Source organism: Ooceraea biroi, chromosome 12 (genome assembly GCF_003672135.1).
Source record: "Ooceraea biroi isolate clonal line C1 chromosome 12, Obir_v5.4, whole genome shotgun sequence".
NCBI lineage: Eukaryota > Metazoa > Arthropoda > Insecta > Hymenoptera > Formicidae > Ooceraea > Ooceraea biroi.
The window spans coordinates 12,844,558-12,863,853 of NC_039517.1; the positions used below are offsets into that span (position 1 = coordinate 12,844,558).

Sequence of the window (19,296 nt, forward strand, 5' to 3'; positions counted from 1 at the left end):
CCTCGGGTCCATCGCCTCCGCAATCACGCCTCGATGATGGTGGTTTTCTCACGTCTCGCTGATCGGGTGGTGTTGCTGCGGACTCACCCCCTTTCGTGCACCTTTCCTTCCCGTTCGTACCGTTCGTCCTCCACCGGGGTGGCCAGGTCCCGACAGGGACGATGCCAATATACAATTTCTTCGCCCGCTCTGGCCAGCGGGCGCGCTCGGTACCGGGAACATTGGCGACTTCTCGCTATTGCTGACGAGCAGGTCCCCTGCTCGGTAATCGGAGGGTGCGGCAGGTGACGGCCTCCGCCAGGTATTTAGCAGGCTACTGGCACACCTCGGCTCCTCCCGACTCTCCGAAACACAGGGCAGGCCGCCTCGGGGATCCTCTCCTCTCCAGGCTGACGGGGTCTTCTTCGCCCTCGTTTATACAATCCGTCGACTCGGTAATCCTCTCTCGGCATTCCACAATGACACAACCGCGGATAGTACCCTATAAAACAAAGGCTCAAACACAAGGGTAGTCGCTCCCACTCGGGCAGAAGGAACGACTCCGGTATTCTCCCTCGGTCGAGCAATGCCCTTGTGACGGACACCGGGCGTCACGTCACAAATTCTAAATTAATTATTAACCGCACATTAAATTAAACGTAATGAAGTAAATTAGTTACAGCTAAATTATAGATTGGTTGGTGAATAAGGTCTTTGATTCATTTTGACAAAAATCTTTATTTGAATCATATGAAAAGAGATTTTTCAAATAAGATCATAATGAACAATATACATTTCTCTCTCTTCCTCTATCATGTTATATATGTATAAATTGTAACAAAATATATCATTAATATTTCTTTTATATTCATTATATTACAATTATATTAGTTTACATTACATTATATTTATATTAATTATATTCTTCTCTTATATTAATTACTCCAATATTATGATTTTGACAAGGGGGATAAAATTTATCTATGTTAGTATGTATATCCCTACGCGATGGAGGGTCCACGCAATAGAGCTTCTCAGCGAACGAGAAGTACCCTACATAAAATGCATCCAAGTAATTCGTGTTCACGCAATTAGTATAAAAATGACCGCCACAACTCCTAGGCTGATTTAACGTGTGCGAATGGAAATGCGACTTGGTGAGGTATGGCAACTGAAAAAAACGTGAGTAATCATGAGCATCCATCAACAATAAGGAAACTTCAAGACACTTCCAAGACACTTGAGAAATAAAATACTCTATGTTACCTACCTCTGTAGAATTCGGACAGATGTTATTGTAATAACTGCCCTCACTCATTATAGTACCAACGGCAGTCACGGGTTCAATCAGCTTTCTGTATCTTAACCATTGTTGTACTTGTTTCATCGTATACAAATTTGTCACCCTACTGTATGCGGGCATAATATGGTGCAACGTTGGGGAACCACTTACCATGAACATTCCACCAAGACCTGCAAAGAAGATCAAGAGCACCTATTATCGAAATTAACTGGGAAATTCGTTCCTGGTCAGAATGATCACAATGCAGATGTCGAAAAAGACAGAAACGCGGAGAATGCCATGTTACTTGAGCAAGAACTGCATTGGACTAGAAACTAATGGTTCTTATTAACGAGAAAAAATGGACAAACGCGACACTTTCTTTATATTTTAGTTAGAAATATAATTTATATAGTATTATTAAAACCTTCCATTTTTTCAATTTACCATTAATAATAACTATATTTCAATTACGAGCATTATAAAGTACGTGGCAATTCGATAAATATATCAGAAATTCTTCTTGGCACGTTACCGAAATGATTGTTTCAGATTGTTTGATATGGCCGTGCACGCACGCATGCATGTATATGCACACCCATCATCATTATTGTAAATTTTCCTTTTTTCTAAACTCAAGTATCCGATTCATAATCAATTTTGTTGCATACCAATTAGAGGATCTGTTTCTGTCCGCATGAGATTGAAGAGCTCTTGTATCGCTGATACAAAATTCAGTGGTCCAGTGCGACAATGTGCCGTTACCTGCAAGACTTTCCCAGGACGTCTTTCGCTTAAGAAAAAATTACCTTGTATGACGCACAGTGAATTGAACTCACGAATATTTCGTGCATAAGTATTATTAGTTTCTTCAACAGAGCAAAAGGTGATACTGTCATTTCGAAAATTCATTGATCCAGTAGGGCTTGTTGGCGAGAACATGAGATTTGTGTAGAGCTGTGGCAACATGTGTCAAAGATGACAGTGAAACATCGATTTTGATTAATAAAGTGTCAGTTTAATACAAAAGTAAAAGGTATTTTTAATTAAACAAATAAATAATTCAAAAAAGTAACGAGACCACTTTGAAATGATATAAAACATAAGTGCGACAGTGATAGATGAATGAGACTCAAGATGAAGCCGAGTAGCAAGTCCAGTCGAGATCGAGAGCGACATTTCGTTATGTATTTCATATTTTGTCAGGATTGAAAGATAAAAAGATAATGCATACTTCAGCGAGGTCGTAAGTGGGTGGATCTATATGCGTGCCTGCGCCGACAATGAAATTATCTTGGCCCGTAAGGTTCAGTAGACTTAAAAGCTCTCTAAAGTAGTATTTTTTGTCCAGCCGTGGTGTTGGGCAAAAGTACGACAGGCTGCCGATTTCGAGGAGCGCAGGTGTGCCACATAGACCTGTAAAACATGGTAGGAACATGGTATTTCTCTGACCGCACCGGAGAACTCTGCGGTGATTTCCTCACCTGGTGCAACGAAGCCATATAGGCGCAGGTCAGGACAGTCCATCCACTCGATCTTCACTTTTTTTAAATTCATGCTCAATCCGCGTTCCAGAACTGTACAGTGTCACAGAACAATCGAAGCATTAAAGTAAAACGCTTCCCGAATGTAAAAGTAAATCGACGTAATGAAACATTTCGTGCGCTTACCATCGCTAACTATTTTGGGATCAGGTAAATGCAAATTAATTGTAGAAATTGGTGTCTGATCTTTTCCTTCGGTCCGTCCCACTGGTATATTCTGTACCACTGCCATATTCTGTATGATACCTGCACAAAGTCTGTCTTTCTTTCAGCTCAGCGCGCACACTAATAATAGAAGCAAGAAACTTTACTAAGGACGGAGAATATTCTTCAAAACAAAATAGTGATAGCGTAAACATGTGAGACCAATCATGGATTGTTTTGTACCAGACTGATACGACTTTATGAGATTCCAAATAGATTTTAAATACGCAAGAGTGAAATTTTGGCCGTGAATTTAGCAAAGGAATTCAAGAAATTAGCAATATCAATTAAAGCTTCTAAACAAAAAAACCGAATTTCGTATGAAGAAAGAGATTCTCGATATAACTTTGAATTATAATTACCCACTAAAAAAACCTCACAGAGGTGAAAAAATACGCCAAGTACATAAAAAGTCCCAACTTGTATACAACAAAGTTTAACAAAATATTTATTATAAACATCAAAACTAAATATGAAATTAATCAAGAGACACGGAAGTGTCTCGCGCCAAGTATATGCGCAGCGAGACAGACCGTGTACTGTTACGCGAAGCGACGCTTTCGCAGACACTCAGATTATTAGATCTCAATAACCGCTGAACGGATCAAGTTCAGAGTAGGCTCAATGGATAGCTTGGGGTCGAATTATGTAATAAAAGTGTTTTTAGTTTTCTTCTACGTGCCCTACGAGCGGCGATATGGCGATGCAAAGTCTGAAATTGGCAAATTTCACTTAAGAAACGTCGTCATTATCATCATCGTCGTTTGTACAGTTCGTTCTTTTCAACGAGATGGCAGCAGCTAATATCGGTTTTCTCGCATGCGCCAAAGATGCGAGATAGCATGTACGGATGTACGACGCGGGCTGCGGTCCAGTTGATGCTTCAGATGCTTCAAAGAAAAGGGATAGAAAATGTTCTGAAACATTTGAAGCTGCAACACCACGTCGACGACGACGATGACATCGTTGCACCACGTCGATGACGATAGAGAGTGAGAGAGCGAGAGAGCGGGAGGGCGGGAGGGCAAGAGAGCGAGTGAATGAGAGAGCGAGAGGGCGAGAGGGCGAGAGAGCAAGTGCTATGCGCGCGCTATTTTATTTTTCAATATTATAATGTTTTCGAATAATAATATTCATCTATTATTTATTATATAATAAATAACACAAATCCTATTCTAAAAAAGGCGTTAAAGGTGTTATATTTATTTCATCGTGTTTCATCAATATACAAATTTGACAGAATTGACAGCTGCCGTTTTCACGTTCCTAAGAAATAATAAATAAAATTGTCAATATAACCGCACTGACAGCCACTATGACATTCTGACATTCGCAACACGAAGTTCAAGTCACACGAAGTTCAAGTCACACGAAGTTCGAGCCAAGCGAGAGAACCAATCAGCATCGCGGAAAGGATGCCTCAACTATTCGATAAAAAAAAACTTCACGAAGTTAACACGCCTCTTTTAGAATAGGAAACATGTAAGTTAATACTTTTAAAAACCTTGACTGACAGGACTATGGCTTTTATTTCCTCATATATTATAAAAAAGAATAATATACTTTACACTACAAAATGTGTGAAATCACAACAAAATTACCTTTTTAAAAAAAGGTACAAAAAAGCGCCAAGTATACGCGCCTGAAGTTCTTTCAAAAAAGGACTCTACAAAATTAATGATATGAACAAATTGCGCCAACTACAATGGGTATTTATGCAAACCAGAAAATCTATTACTTTATTATTACTCTTTGGCCGATATTCATTGTTGATTCTGATTTAAGACCATCTTAAGTACAATTATAAGATATTTGAAACCAATCACACAGTCGTATTAGCATCTTAAGACATTACTTCAGATCGTCTGGAAATAAGAATGGACTATGAATACTAGCCGTTGATATTAAAAAATAAAGGACATAATAATATTAAGCAGATATTTTTATACGAATAAATATTTTAATACATAGAAATATATTTATTAATACAAATAAGTGTTTTTTTCAAAATACTTGGCGCTGCTAACCCGAATCAAAAATTGTCTTAGTATTTAAATAATCTAAAGATTACAATAATTTCCTTAAACTCTAAATTACATAACAACTCGCTGAAATACATATATGTACAAATGTAGTTAAACCTATTCTATGCTTAATTCTAATATCACACACATACATACCCATGCACGCATTCACAAGAGATAAAGAAAGAGAATGAGGCAATTAACACAATGATTCGGGTTAGCAGCGCCAAGTATTTTGAAAAAAACACTTATTTGTATTAATAAATATATTTCTATGTATTAAAATATTTATTCGTATAAAAATATCTGCTTAATATTATTATCAAAGGCTAGTATTCATAGTCCATTCTTATTTCCAGACGATCTGAAGTAATGTCTTAAGATGCTAATACGACTGTGTGACTGGTTTCAAATATCTTATAATTGTACTTAAGATGGTCTTAAATCAGAATCAACAATGAATATCGGCCAAAGAGTAATAATAAAGTAATAGATTTTCTGGTTTGCATAAATACCCATTGTAGTTGGCGCAATTTGTTCATATCATTAATTTTGTAGAGTCCTTTTTTGAAAGAACTTCAGGCGCGTATACTTGGCGCTTTTTTGTACCTTTTTTTAAAAAGGTAATTTTGTTGTGATTGTTAACTAACCAAATACCTAAAAGCAATTCAATTTGAGTATTTTATCTAAATATTTCTCATACATACTCTCTTATCGCATGACGACATTCAAGTACTTGGCGTGCCCGGATCGCATTGGACATGTCTTACAAAATTCTTATAAACTTGAGTAATAGTATCTTGATTTGTACTGTATTTTGTATCTTGATTTTCAATACTAACTAACTAATCTTTTTAGTTGGAAATATTAAAATAAACATATTTACAGTTGTACAAACTAGCAAAGTGATTATAAATATCTCTTTTCATTACTCGATACAAATCATTTACATGTAAAGTATAGATTATAGGTAGGACAGATTTGTATATTTTAATGCGACCCGGGCACGCCAAGTACTTGAATGTCGTCATGCGATAAGAAAGTATGCATGAGAAATATTTAGATAAAATACTCAAATTGAATTGCTTTTAGGTATTTGATTAGTTAACAACTGATTTCATAGTTAGTTTTGATTTTTATAATAAATATTTTGTTAAACTTTGTTGTATACAAGTTGGGACTTTTTATGTACTTGGCGTATTTTTTCACCTCTGTAAGGTTTTTTTAGTGGGTCTCATTGCTTTTTGTAATATTTTTTTCTGCAAAAAATATATATGCATTTCGAGGCCAACTGCACTTCTGTACTTTCGAATCATTCATTAATTGCCATTCGGTACCTTTAGCACGTATTATATTTGTACAATGTCCGTCAATTGTACTTTCACCTTGATGAAAACTTCCACTAATAATTTTATATATATGCAAACCAATAGAGATTTTTTCAGTAAGTACAGTTGTATTTTTTAAATCTGGTATTTTAATAATTTCAAGTTAAACTTGTAAAATAAATCTTTATTTAACAGATTTGTATTATTATTATATCGGATCGCTTGAATTTTGCCTAGTTTTATGTATTTTTTTTATTTGCTTAGCATCGTGACGCTACCGCGTCGTTGAATTTAAAATAATTAAATTTAAACTTTTTATAATTTTTGCAATTTATATTTTTATTTATTTATATTACAATAAATCATTTCTCACGTATCAAAATCATTTTTAATTCCTAATAAATTAAATAAGTCGTACATGTGTGAACGCACCTTGAGAGACAAAATCGCTTTGCTTGTTGCGTGCGAGCATACGTACGTGAGTCTGAACCAGAATATGGAAATGGAGAAAAACGAAACGTCACAATTGTAGCATACGATTACAATATCTCAGCATTAATTGCACCAATCTTATTCGGAGTGGTCGCGATCGAAAGCTTGTATCCTCATTATATTATAAAAGTGCCGTTAGATTTTTGAATATGGCTTTAGTTCCTGAGATATTTTAATCAAAAGTTTGTTTGACATGAATTTGGCATGAAATTCCGGATAAGCTATACGGTAGCGCTCGACCAGGGGGGACAATCTCTCTTGGAAAAACCGGGTACAGTTTTCAGAGCCATCTGCGCTTGTACTCGGATGTAGCTGAACTAAAATGGATCACGTGACGAGGAGTAGGGATGCGCACGCGCACACGCACGCACGCACACATACACGCATGCACACACGGACACATCTCTAATATTATTTTTATATTATTTCCAGCACTTCTAATTATCAGTAACATAATGCGAGTGTTCACAATTTCTCATTTAACAATATAAATGAAATATAATAGGTATGTTATGTAACAATATTGTTGAGTGAAAAATTATAACACTGGTATTATGTTACTGATAATTGCTATATTATATATAATAATGTATAACATAATAAAAATAATAATAAAATATAAAAAATATAATAATATATAATATAATTATGAAGTGCAATGCAACATATTTTTCCCATCCCACTCTCTTACAGACTGTGGACTGTCGAATACACTTTCAAAGTATATTCGGTGTGGTTAAAAAAGCATGATGCAAAGCACAACACATAATAATGCACACACACTCATTTACACAATACAAGATAATGCACAAACAGTAATAAGGATATACATAAATAACGTGTACATATTAAACATAACATACGCTTGATATGCAACGTACACATACAAAGTTCGCATACACAGTTAACTAAAGTGTGACATACATACATACATACATACATACATACATTATATACATAGTAAAAAGGAAATACATACAACAGATATACATATGAAACACAATATACATCTGATATGAAACACACATATATACACATACACTTACATACATACACTTATACATAGTAATAAAGATATGCATACATAACACATACATATGAAACATAACATGTTTGATATAAAGCATATACACTTATATACGTACATACTATCCTTTCAAAGACAATTCTCTCCACCGAGTATGTCTCGCTTCTCGTCCTCGAAGGTATGTTTTCCTATGTGGAAAACATAACTTCTTCGAGTTGGAAGTTAGAGTAGTTGTCTCTCACACACTCTCCTAAAGTTCTTCTCAGATACGTTTGTCCCGCAACTGCTAAGACCCGATCTTTCCTCCGACGTCATCCCTCTTCCGCCAACTTGAAGGCACACCTTCTCATAGAGAAAATATGACTTCTTCAGGTTAATGACTCAGAGTAAAAGAATCCTACCTAACTCATGAATGAAACTACAGTCATACTTTACATACATTATCTTTACATATCATTCTCAAATTTTCCAATTGTCTCTATAATTGAATCTTTACTTATTTAACATGTTTTCGTTTATACTTATTAACGTTATATAATTCTCACACTATTTTGCGTTTTCGAATATTATGAATAAAATCATAATTACAACTATCATTCGTACTATATAATAAATTAGTTTTCTTTTTACACCACTATATTAATGTTTTAACTACAATAACGCGTACAATCGTTTTAAACATGATACTGGCGTCATGCTCTACGCACTCATGCCACTTCATGTTTACGTCCCAATTTTCAAAATGCTGGGATAGTACTTTGGAAATATGACGTTGATGAGATCGTGTTTCTAACAATTTATTTATCCTACATACTATTTGCCTTGCGAAAATTGGAAATTCACTATTTCTTAAACTATCATTACATTCATGGCAATAATTAAATTCTTTAATCAAAGTACTAATAATATCATCGGAATTATCTAATATAAATTAGATACTTGATTCTTCGCGAATAACTGTACTACTAAACAGTTCATGCGGTTCATCAATGTCGTTACTATCATCAATATCGTACGCTTCAATATTTGTAACATCATGTTCCAAATATTTTTTTAATGAAAATAACATAAATGAATCTTTAACTACCTCACAATTACCGCTAGCAATACTAATTGATTTCATATTACTTAATAATAAAGTTACAAACGAATCCTGAAATTGGCTAAGTGTTGGATTAATATTACGAACTGCATGACTTCTAATTTGTCCAAAAAAATTCTCAATCGGATCTTGATTGCAATAACGCGTTTTTAAATGATTAAATCCATACTTTAAATTAACAATTTTCCATAACTTTTGAAACCCGTCAATAGTGATCAACCAATTTCTCAAAGAAGGCACTATTTTACTTTCGCGGGTAATTTTATCCACGTACCTCATTTTCCGTAACACATGTTTTGTGTTCGTCCAAAATGTATGATGAGCACTGTCTTCTTTCACTGGAGACCCCAAAATGTTATCGTTCACTTCACTGCTATTTACGGAGTCAAATAGGTCATTAAAGAAATTCACTGTTTCCGCTGTGGCAATTCCTTCTTCAGCATCAATTGCAAGTTCCTTACCGTCTTCCATCAGCACAACACCTGTAAATGCAAACATTAACATCGGAAGGATTAATATCGGAGAATAATATATACAGTTTTTCTTGTTATAATTATTTTACTAATACATATTTTTTAGTTTAGTAAAAGTCTCGATGCAGCTTGCGACTGTTCCACTGAGCACTTGTGTTGCGTACTTTACACGCATTTTTTTAATTTTCTCTTCCATTATATGCTCCTTCGTTATTTTTTTTAATAGCGGGCGAATTGTATTTATTTTCTTGTTCATTGCCCACGCACTCATTATTACGTCCACGATGCAATATTTTTGGGAATATTGTTCTCAAAATCTTTTGCAAGATCCTTAGTCAATAGATTGTTTCTTATGCCTTTTATTAAATGGGGAGGATCATATAAAGGAACAATCTCTATGTTGCCAACTTCAAAAGTTTGACCTGTGAATAATGAAGAAAATAAAATATAGTTACACACACAATCACACAAAAGATATAATAATAACAATTATAATTATTAGTATTGTTATAGTGAATGTTATTTACCTTGTGTCCTTTTTTCTAAGTTTCTTTTCCTGTCTGTCTGCCACAATAACTGGTTGATAGCGGCTACGTTCGATGATCTTTGATCGCAGACAATTGCAACGATGTGGAAACCTGCTTTAGTATTTTATTCACGTGTTCCTTAATACAACGAATGAGCTGCGCTGTGTTCGTTGTTTTCGCACAAAAGTTGTAGGAAATGGGCCATCTTCCAGCCAGTATTTAATCCACGCAACATAAATACTAATGCGTGATCTGCAGGTTTATTGGTTCAATTGTTGCCCCAATCTTCAAGACCACATATGATATCCCTTCGGATATCATAAGCGACATTGTATTGTATTGATACCTCGTCCCACATTAATATACAGACTTTGTCTCGGATTGACATTTGTGAGGCCATGTTTTCCAAATGTTCCAAGATCATAGGATTCAATCCAGGAGACAGAGGTATTTTCTGAAGCGCCAACTGCAATGTTTATCGTGATGGAATATGTTTAAAAACATCTCGCAAACATGTATAAGCGCGTTTTCCCATGGTCTTATACAATAATAGGGCTAAACTCTTTTTAGTAGGAGTATATCGATGTCCCTGAAGAATTAAAATAACACGCAAGTAAGTTTTATGCAATCAAGAGAAATACTTTTTAATTTTCGATTACAAATGTTTATATTTCCCCTTACCAATAATAACATTAATGACATAAATATACATTTGCAATAAATACATACATACATATATTTACTTGCAATATATATTTTCTTATTTTTATTTCATAAATCATGTGCAATTATAAAAAGTTATAAAATGAATAAATGATAATTAATAGAGGATAGTACAAGAAAATAATCCCAAAAATAATTTGTTGCAAAACATAGCAGAAAATATTATTTCATGCAAAATCAGAGAAGGAAACATAAAGAATACAATACAATATGCAAAAAATCGAAGGAGTGTATATCGGAGGAGAGGACACACGTTTGCATTTGCAACATCCATACAGTGACAGTAGATTGCCTGAAAAATAGTTTACATAGGGAATTGTTGGTAGCCGAAGCTGAGCTCCTTCTCCGCAGTAAGGTGATTCTCTTACAAAGGGAGAAAATGTATCGCGTAGAAAAGCTGCGGACTATGGGACTATGAGATCGAACCTGACATTATTAATTAAGCTCTCAGCGTCGGCTATCAGCTTATGTTAGTATTGTTCAATCTGTATCTGATATATTCTTAAAATAATGAATTAAAATGTTTCGCAACAATCAGATTACCAATAACTAATATAAGTCTTCATAGATGATGCTTAAAATATCACAAGTTCAGCATGCATACACACATATACTTTCTTATAAAAATTGATTATGCAAGACTGAAGATACAACCCGGAGAAAAAAAATCAATACAAAAGTGCAAATTAATTATTTTATACAGGACAATATGCATAAACTTGACACATGCTTGGAAAAAGTAACACAAATGAAGGCACTTACTTCATTATATGTTTCAACATTTGTCACCTGGTTCATTCGTATTTCTTGAGTTGCGTGAATATTACCTCTGTTGCCTTTGTATATATTATATAACAACGCATCTAATAACATTCTTGGAACAACTGCAGTATTGGAATCCTTACTTTCCTAGATGTGATCATGATTTGTTGAACAATAATAAATAGAAAAAATGATAAATAAAATTATCAAAATATTATATATAGCTTATCTAATAATATAAGTTTGTTTACATACCTGGAAACATAGCTTCGTCAAATAACAATTAAGAATATATTTATTTATGTATATTGCGTAATAAAGCATTAAGAAGTCATTTTTAAAGAACAAGATCTTTATCAAGATACGGCGAGTGTCACGCGTCAAGTGTATGTTTCACATACCTTCCTTTGAAAAGGTATGTTTTATACGAATAGAGTATCTGATACGTAACAATGCATACTTGTAAATAGATAGAGTTCGATGAACTGAGCAGGAAAGTCCTGTCCCATTTATTATTATGATAGTTAAAAAATATTATGATAAATAAAAAAAATTAATCAACTAAAATGTATAACATTTTGTATAATATAGAAACATCTTTGTATTGTAATTATATATTCATAAATACTAATTGTAAGCAAAATTAATTTAAAGATATAATTATAAATATATTAAAGAACATATATATATATATAAAACCAGGGTTGGGTAGTAAATAGTTAAAACTTTTACCTTAAGTTAATTTAAAACATGTTAAATTTTAATGTAAAGTAGTTATTTTTAAATGCATTAACATTAACTTATTAACTTTTTTTATACAAGTTAAAACAATTCATCAATATTAAAGTCATGTGAAAATTGGTTAGTCGCAATGCGTCAAAAAAATATATGTTCACTAATTGTTAAATTTAATAAACTAATTTAATTTTGTAACTTAAGTGTAATTCAGTAGAGTTTGGTTCAAGTAACTTTTAACGTAAACTTAGATAATTTCTTGATCATTAACTTTAAACTTAACTTTGTTAAAGAAAAAATTAAGTTACCCAAGTCTGTAACTTAAACTCCCTATATTTCTTTTCACAATGCATTAAATATGATAAAATAGGATATAACATTTAATTGGCCATGTTGTAAATAACGTTTAAATGAGTAAAAAAACACATGAACATCTTTGAATGTAAATATATATTCATTCATATTAACACCAGATTTACGGACATTGCTTGAATACCTAGTTTTACTAAAATCTGTCATATTGATGGATACATTCCGAAAAACTTCGGTTTTTGGTGTTTACCTTTCGGCTTTCAATTTTCGGTTTCTCATTGATAAAAAATAATCTTTGTCATTTCTGTATTTTTAACCATAAACACTCAATCCGTCAAATTGACGAGTTGCGTAAATCCAGTGTTAAAAAAAGTTATTTGAAGATTTTAAAGAATATATATGTACATAAAATATATATTATAAAAAGGAATATATAAAACTATATTCCTTTTCATATATCATTAGCATACATAATACTTGTGTAAATACCTGTGACGCATGATGAAAATTCCGGTACATCATATCTAAAACTAATTTTTGGGTCTGCGGCAAATCCGTTGTGGCTTCTTCCCATGTATCACTGCGATGAGTCTTTTTCTTTTTCTTCTTCTGCTGTCGATGTAAATTAATAATGTTCTTCCTTTTGTAAAGCAACTTCTTCTGACGTCGTATTTTTCTTCGTAGATTAGCAACATCTACCGCAGGAACTGTGGTGATAGTTATTTGGTGTTCCGTTCCACATGTTGTTGGAAAATTAGAATTGCCTCCAGCATTTTCTGAAGATTCAACTACAGCGACAGTACCAATCTCAGTAGAACTGGTACTGGCACCATCTGCTGCAGTATTTGGTATATGCAACATTGGTATTGCATGGTCTCTAAGATAGCGTTTCTGTCCATAAGGCTTTATCATATCTTCAGAAAAATGTAAGATGCAAATTCTTAATTTTGCCAATGTTTCCCTTGATGTATCTGTGTTTATGTTGTTTTGTGTTATAAAACGTGTGTTTGTAAAATAATTTACTGGCAGATTCAAATTAATTATTAACTAAAACTGACATAAGCAATAACTAAAGTATTTTGTTTTAATTCTAAATTTAACATTATTAATTATCCAATAAGCTAGGATAACATATTTAATGCCAAATATTTAACTTAAAATCTAAATTTATCCTTCAACTAAATTCTATTTCTAAAAACCGTAATCCAAAATGGAAACAACAAAACCAATTAAGAAATACATAAATAATAACTGCTAAAAACAATCTAACCCTAAAATCTATTTCTATCTTAAACATTAATCATTGGTTAGGAAATATTGGCGCAGGAGAGTGGCTGGGAAAAGGATGGGATATAGGCGTCCCCTGACAATCAGAGGGATTCCGACGTTTGGGTCGATGTGCCGAAGAGCGGCTCTGAGAGAGGGAATGGGAAAGAAATCGGGGTCTATCACAATGGCATTAGGTGGTAGAGGGTGTGTGACTGGAGGGAAGATGTGGAGGAATCGCTCTCCTAGAGTTACCAGTGAACGCTGGATGAACTCTTCGACTATGACGTCGTCCCCGATGGGCGACGGAGAACGAGGAGGAGAAGGAGAATTTGAAAAATTCTCTAAATCGCCAGGTTGCACAGACGAATAGCGTAGGGAGGAGGGAGCTGGAGAAATAGAGGGAGAGTAACGGGGAGAGCTAGGAGGTGACGCTTGAAGACTTCCTCGTGAGGAAGTCTCAGATAGCGAAAAATAACATGAAGGTGGTGTAAGTGAGGAAGGAGGAGGAGATAAAGAGAGAAAGACGCTTGAAGGGGTTGAAGGACGCAAAGAGGAGCGCGAAGAAGAAACGGAGGGTGCGGAAGAGGAGACGCTTGAAGAGACAGAGATCGGGGAAGGTGTTCGGGGTAGGGGTCCAGTATTTGAACGGAAGAATCAGGGGATGCCCGATGTGAAGTGGAAAAAACTGTTTGTACGGAAAGGGCAGGGGAAGGAGGCCGAAAAGGATCTAATATTATGACCGATGAACTGGCCGAACACGCTGAGGGGGGCCGCGGATCGATCTCGGTCGCGATCTTTTTGCGCGGTGGCTCCGTCGTTGGATGGCCCCCAGGAAACGACTCTTGGTCGCTGCTAGATGGTCCAGCAGAGGGAGACGGACTGTGTGATCTTTTGCCGGAAAACACTTAAAGGGGCAAATGGAATGAGTGCAGGAGAAATGGACAGAAAAGGGTAGAAAAGAGTAGAAAAGGAAAACAAAATTAAAGTTGACGGCGATAAAGAAACAGAGTAAAAAGGAAAGAAGGGGAAAAAAGAAAAAGGTAACAACGTAAGTTTCGCTTACTTCTTTCCTGGATTGCGGTTGCGAACGAGATGAATGAATTTGCTGGACCAGTTGAAAATATCTGCCTCCGCAGTAGGTGTAAGGCCCCAGGACGGTGAACGGAATGTCAACTGGACCCTTGGTACTTGGTGATTGCTACTGAACGACACTGAGTGCTAGGCACTGAACTTTCGCACAACACCAAGATGCGAGAGACAACTTCCGCTCAACACCAACGTTAGAAATAAAAGTTGCTGACAGGAATAAGCGAAACGTTTACGAAGACGGATAGAAATGAATGAGCTGACCTCCAGGGTGGTCATCGCCTTTTTATAAGATAGGGATGACGTGGAAAAGAGGTAGCTTTTCCGGGAACTGCGTTTTCGGGAAATCACCTTTTGATGGCCGTTAGTTAATTTAATTGCAAATATCGACGGTTGGTCTATGAGGCGATAAACCGTCCACAGATGGTTTCTTTTTAAGCCGGAAGCACCGGTACGTGTGTGGCCGGACTCGCGGCTCCTGTGAGGTATCTACCCGGGGATGATCCGGCACAGCTGTATCATTTCTCTTCCAGGAAGAGTGATACACCGCGAGCCTACAGTCACGCGCGACCGAATTTGTCGCTTGTTTTTTTATAAATTGTGACGTGACGCCCGTGCGTCCGTCACAAGGGTTCGCCCGATCGAGGTAGCACCATGGGGTGGGATCGTTCCCTCAAACGGGGGAGCGTACGATTGCGATTAATGGAGCGATTACCGCGATTATGTGTGCTGCGCGGAAAGCGCGCGCGCTTATTAGTGTTCGCAGAGTGAGAGATCATCATCTGGACTATGTAATCCGCGGGACATCGAGGGGAAACTCAGGAGGCTGAGGAATCTGGAGAAGCTGAGCTCGGATTCCGGGGTCGTCGGGGAGGATCCGCGCCATCAGAACCGACCCCGAAACGCAAACTCTTGCACCAGAAAGGGCCCAAGGATTGGCACAACAGCAGCTTTACGGGGATTACCCAGCCGTCTGCTAGGAGGAAATAAAACCTGCACTCAGGACCAGGATTCCTGAGCATATCGTCGCCTCCTTCTGCGGCACGGACAAGGGCATGGCCAGCCGGCGTCCGGGGACCGCGGAACAAGGGCGTAACACACGGCAATGGGATCCAGGAAAGTCAAACTTGGCGCCTGCCGCACGGCAACCCGCCGAACCGGCGATAGCGGCGACGGCGGCGATAACGCGGCGATCGCGAGGGGCGGATCGATGCGCGAAGGGTTGCACAGATTGATGCGCGAAGGTCAAGGACCTCCAGGCGGGCCCCGGTAACGAGGACTGAGAGCTTAGCGGTCGAGCTGTGACGACGCCTTGAGGAGAGCGATCCTGCCGTGGGCCCTAGAGACGGACAGCGAGGGACGAGCCGAATTGTAAGATCTCCACTCTGCGACCTTAGCTCGCGTAACCGGCTAAGCGGACCCTCGCGGCATCTCGACGTTTCGTACTTACGCGGACTTATGCACGATCTGTAAGCCACGTGTGGCGACTTTATGCCGTTCTGCCGTTGTCGAGATGTACCGAGGCGAGGTCCGTCGGCCCCGGAAAAATTTGCGTTAACGAGAGACGCTCCTCTCCATGGTCACAGCCAGCTCTCGTCCGTTTTGTAATCGCGTTTTGTAAAGACTATTTGTAGAGTGTCGAACTATGAGTGTCGCGTTTTGTTGATTACGATTTGTCTGATATGGAAGGGTAATTGTAGCGATCCGGGTCTTGCGGGGACCGACCGTTCTGCCGAGGGTTGCGTCATGCCGTGCTGGATCGGTGTCGGGTAGAGTATCGTTGTTCGTCGGGATTTGTCTGCGTCGCGTTTTGTAATTGCTAGTCGTACGGTGTCGAAATGAGTGTTGCGATCCGAATCGTTTTCGCCGCGTCGCGCGAAGTATCGTTTTCCGGCGTAGTTGTGCGTCATGTTTCGCGTAGTTGCATAGTTGAAGATTCGTGAATCGGGCGGCGGCGGAGGCCGTCGCTCGTGTGGTGCCCGTCGTGAGCCGTTGCCGTGCTGCCGTAACCGACTCCCGGGGAGACCGACACGTCGAGTTCCGGGTGGTTTATCGTAGCATATCGTATCGTATCATGTCGCGGTTGCGGGTTGAGCGCATCGCGGGGCCTGAGCTATATCGCACGGCGATTTAGCGGGTCTCAGAGCTGCGTGCGCGTGTCGACCGGCCGTGGAGCGTATCGGGGCCGGAATCGTATCGGAATCGCGGGACCCAGCAAGACTTTCTTCGGAGGTCTCCGGGTTCATCTGGATTTCCGACCCGTTTGCCGAGCGAACGTCGAGAGTCGATCCCGGGTAGTTTCGGGTAGCGGTGCGGCCGCCTAGAGATATTCGCCTCGCCGACCGTTCCGAGTTACGCGTAATCCGCGCGATCACCTTGAGAATCCCGGCGGACGAGAATTCGTCCGGCCGATGTACTAACGAACCAAATATACGAACTATTGGTTATTTACGTGTGTGGAGCCTTATTGTGTCACGGTTGCCCTTCCAGCGGTCCCAACTGACTTTCCTACGCCCGATTTGAGAACTAGTCGCATTTCGTGCAGATTTCGAGTGGTGCGCAGAGACGTACCTGGCGCCCAATCTTCCGATCGTATCGAGAGGTTCGAGTTTATCGTAACTCCGGGTTTGTGACGTCGATAGCGCGTGCAAGGCGGGCAGCGCTGACAACGGTCCAGTAAACGGCGTCGCAAAATTGATCAGTAAGACCAAAGGGTTCGGTATCCGGATCTAATATCGCGCCTGCCCGGACACGTGCGTCACAACCCGCGGTTCTTGTGAGGGTATTTCCTCGGATCCGACACAGCTGTGTTACCGTTTTTTCTAATCCCTCACTGGGGACCTATTGATCGCACGCGACCGGCTCGACGCGTCGCCTCATTGACCGACAATTAAAAAATATCGCTAAATTCCTTGGAAGCAAGGAACTGTGCAGTCTCTGGACATAACACTAATAATAATATATAATTTTTATTGTGTAATTTATTATGTCTGCTAATAAAGTAAATGATAATATCCAATCTTTAAATATTTACGCGATGCAGATAATATTTGAAAATAAATGGTTAGAAGACATTCATATTGATCATTTTGGGTTACTATTAAAATCATGTTCGGAGTATCAACCACGTGAAACATGGAGAATACAATGTCCCGACACGATAGACTCTGTTTGTAAGGATCAGAAACATATTCAAATCTATATATATACAGGGTGTCCGGCATGAAGCGGACCAACGCTCGTGAGCTGGTAGAGCACAGTGAACTGAAAAGAAAAGTCCTGTAGCACTTTGCAATTTTCGCAATATTAACGGAGTTATTAATTAATGGATATAAGCGAATGAGGGCGGTGCGTGCAGCGAGATAGGTCGGTAGGAGGGCCGCGCGCTCTTCGATACATCGCGAGCTGGGCGGGCGGCGGGGGTGAGGAAGAATAGGTATCTTAGATACTGACAATAACAAGGGCGCGCGGTCCTCCTACTGACGGCTATCTTGGAGACTGATAGCAACAGCGTGTGACGCTGGGGCCCCGCGCTGAGCGATAATTGATTCATATCCTTTTTTCCAAAATAGTTTATTTTGTGGCAATTTTATTTTAAGGTAAAAGAAATTGTTTTTAAGGCAAAGGAAAGGAAAGCTATCGTTTCCTCACCACCTTGCGGTAGATATTCCGTTTGGTGTGAACGTCGCCTCGTCCGTCCATAAAATTCGGTCGGGAAATAACAAATTCCGCCTACATTGCGCGAGGAACCCTGTTTGCGTTTTGTTTAATTATTATTAATTAATATACCTTGAAAACTATCGCAACTATCGAATGAAAATAATTACAATACCTTCACAAAAATAGATGCGTTGTTCTGCATCCCTCGGAAGGAGCTGTTGAACTCGCTGAAAATGATACGGGTGCAACGCGTTCTGACGTAAAGTACGGTGCACCACGTATCGCGAGTAACCGAGCGCATGAGCTGCACGGTGCACACTGCTTCTTGGATTTTCTTTGAACATCCGCAGGATCCTTTCTTCGTCATCGGCACGTATATGTTGTCGTGCATTACACATATCATTTCTTCGCGGCTGAAGAGATCCTGTTTCTCTCGCACGTTGTACACATCGCATAATTGTATGTTTTGATGGATGTCAACCTCGCTCGGGAAATCGCTCCGCTGTTATTTATTTCTGTGTTTCTTCTCTTGTTTACGAAAGAGTTTCGTGTCGCGATAAATCGTGTTCGTGTCCTCGTTAATAGTTCGTTAATCGTTTACGATGACGTTTACGGCTCAAGAGTATACTGACATGATTATTTGTTACGGGATAGCCGAAGAGAATTCTTGTGAAGCGGCACGCATTTATGCGGAGCGATTTCCCGAGCGAGATCGACATCCATCAAAAATACAATTATGCGATGTGTACAACGTGCGAGAGAAACAG

The 19,296-nt window shown here is 38.3% G+C and overlaps 3 protein-coding genes and 1 pseudogene across 4 annotated transcripts; all 4 read right to left on the reverse strand.

Moving 5' to 3' along the window:
• Positions 1 to 874: 874 nt before the first annotated feature.
• Positions 875 to 8,426, reverse strand: LOC105288001 (ester hydrolase C11orf54 homolog). 2 transcript variants are annotated; one of them, XM_026974278.1, is made up of 5 exons: positions 7,999 to 8,426; positions 2,932 to 3,090; positions 1,933 to 2,838; positions 1,250 to 1,452; positions 875 to 1,150 (listed from the first exon to the last, which is right to left on the reverse strand). In XM_026974278.1, exons 3-5 carry the CDS (start codon positions 2,228 to 2,230, stop codon positions 893 to 895), a joined length of 759 nt encoding a protein of 252 aa, XP_026830079.1. In that variant the 5' UTR covers positions 2,231 to 2,838; positions 2,932 to 3,090; positions 7,999 to 8,426; the 3' UTR covers positions 875 to 892. The 2 variants fall into 2 exon arrangements, with proteins under 2 accessions (XP_026830079.1, XP_026830080.1); XM_026974279.1 differs by lacking the exon at positions 7,999 to 8,426 and having other exon boundaries at positions 2,932 to 3,342.
• A 132-nt stretch (positions 8,427 to 8,558) lies between these two features.
• On the reverse strand, positions 8,559 to 9,502 carry LOC113563113. The gene has a single exon (XM_026974280.1). It carries the CDS (start codon positions 9,484 to 9,486, stop codon positions 8,812 to 8,814), a length of 675 nt encoding a protein of 224 aa, XP_026830081.1. The 5' UTR covers positions 9,487 to 9,502; the 3' UTR covers positions 8,559 to 8,811.
• Positions 9,503 to 9,519: 17 nt separating this feature from the next.
• On the reverse strand, positions 9,520 to 10,681 carry LOC113563112 (annotated as a pseudogene).
• A 1,628-nt stretch (positions 10,682 to 12,309) lies between these two features.
• LOC113563032 lies at positions 12,310 to 15,891 on the reverse strand. Its single transcript, XM_026974023.1, has 2 exons — positions 15,766 to 15,891; positions 12,310 to 13,561 (listed from the first exon to the last, which is right to left on the reverse strand). The coding sequence occupies exons 1-2, from the start codon at positions 15,889 to 15,891 to the stop codon at positions 12,932 to 12,934; spliced, it is 756 nt and encodes a 251-aa protein (XP_026829824.1). The 3' UTR covers positions 12,310 to 12,931.
• Between the last annotated feature and the right edge of the window lie 3,405 nt (positions 15,892 to 19,296).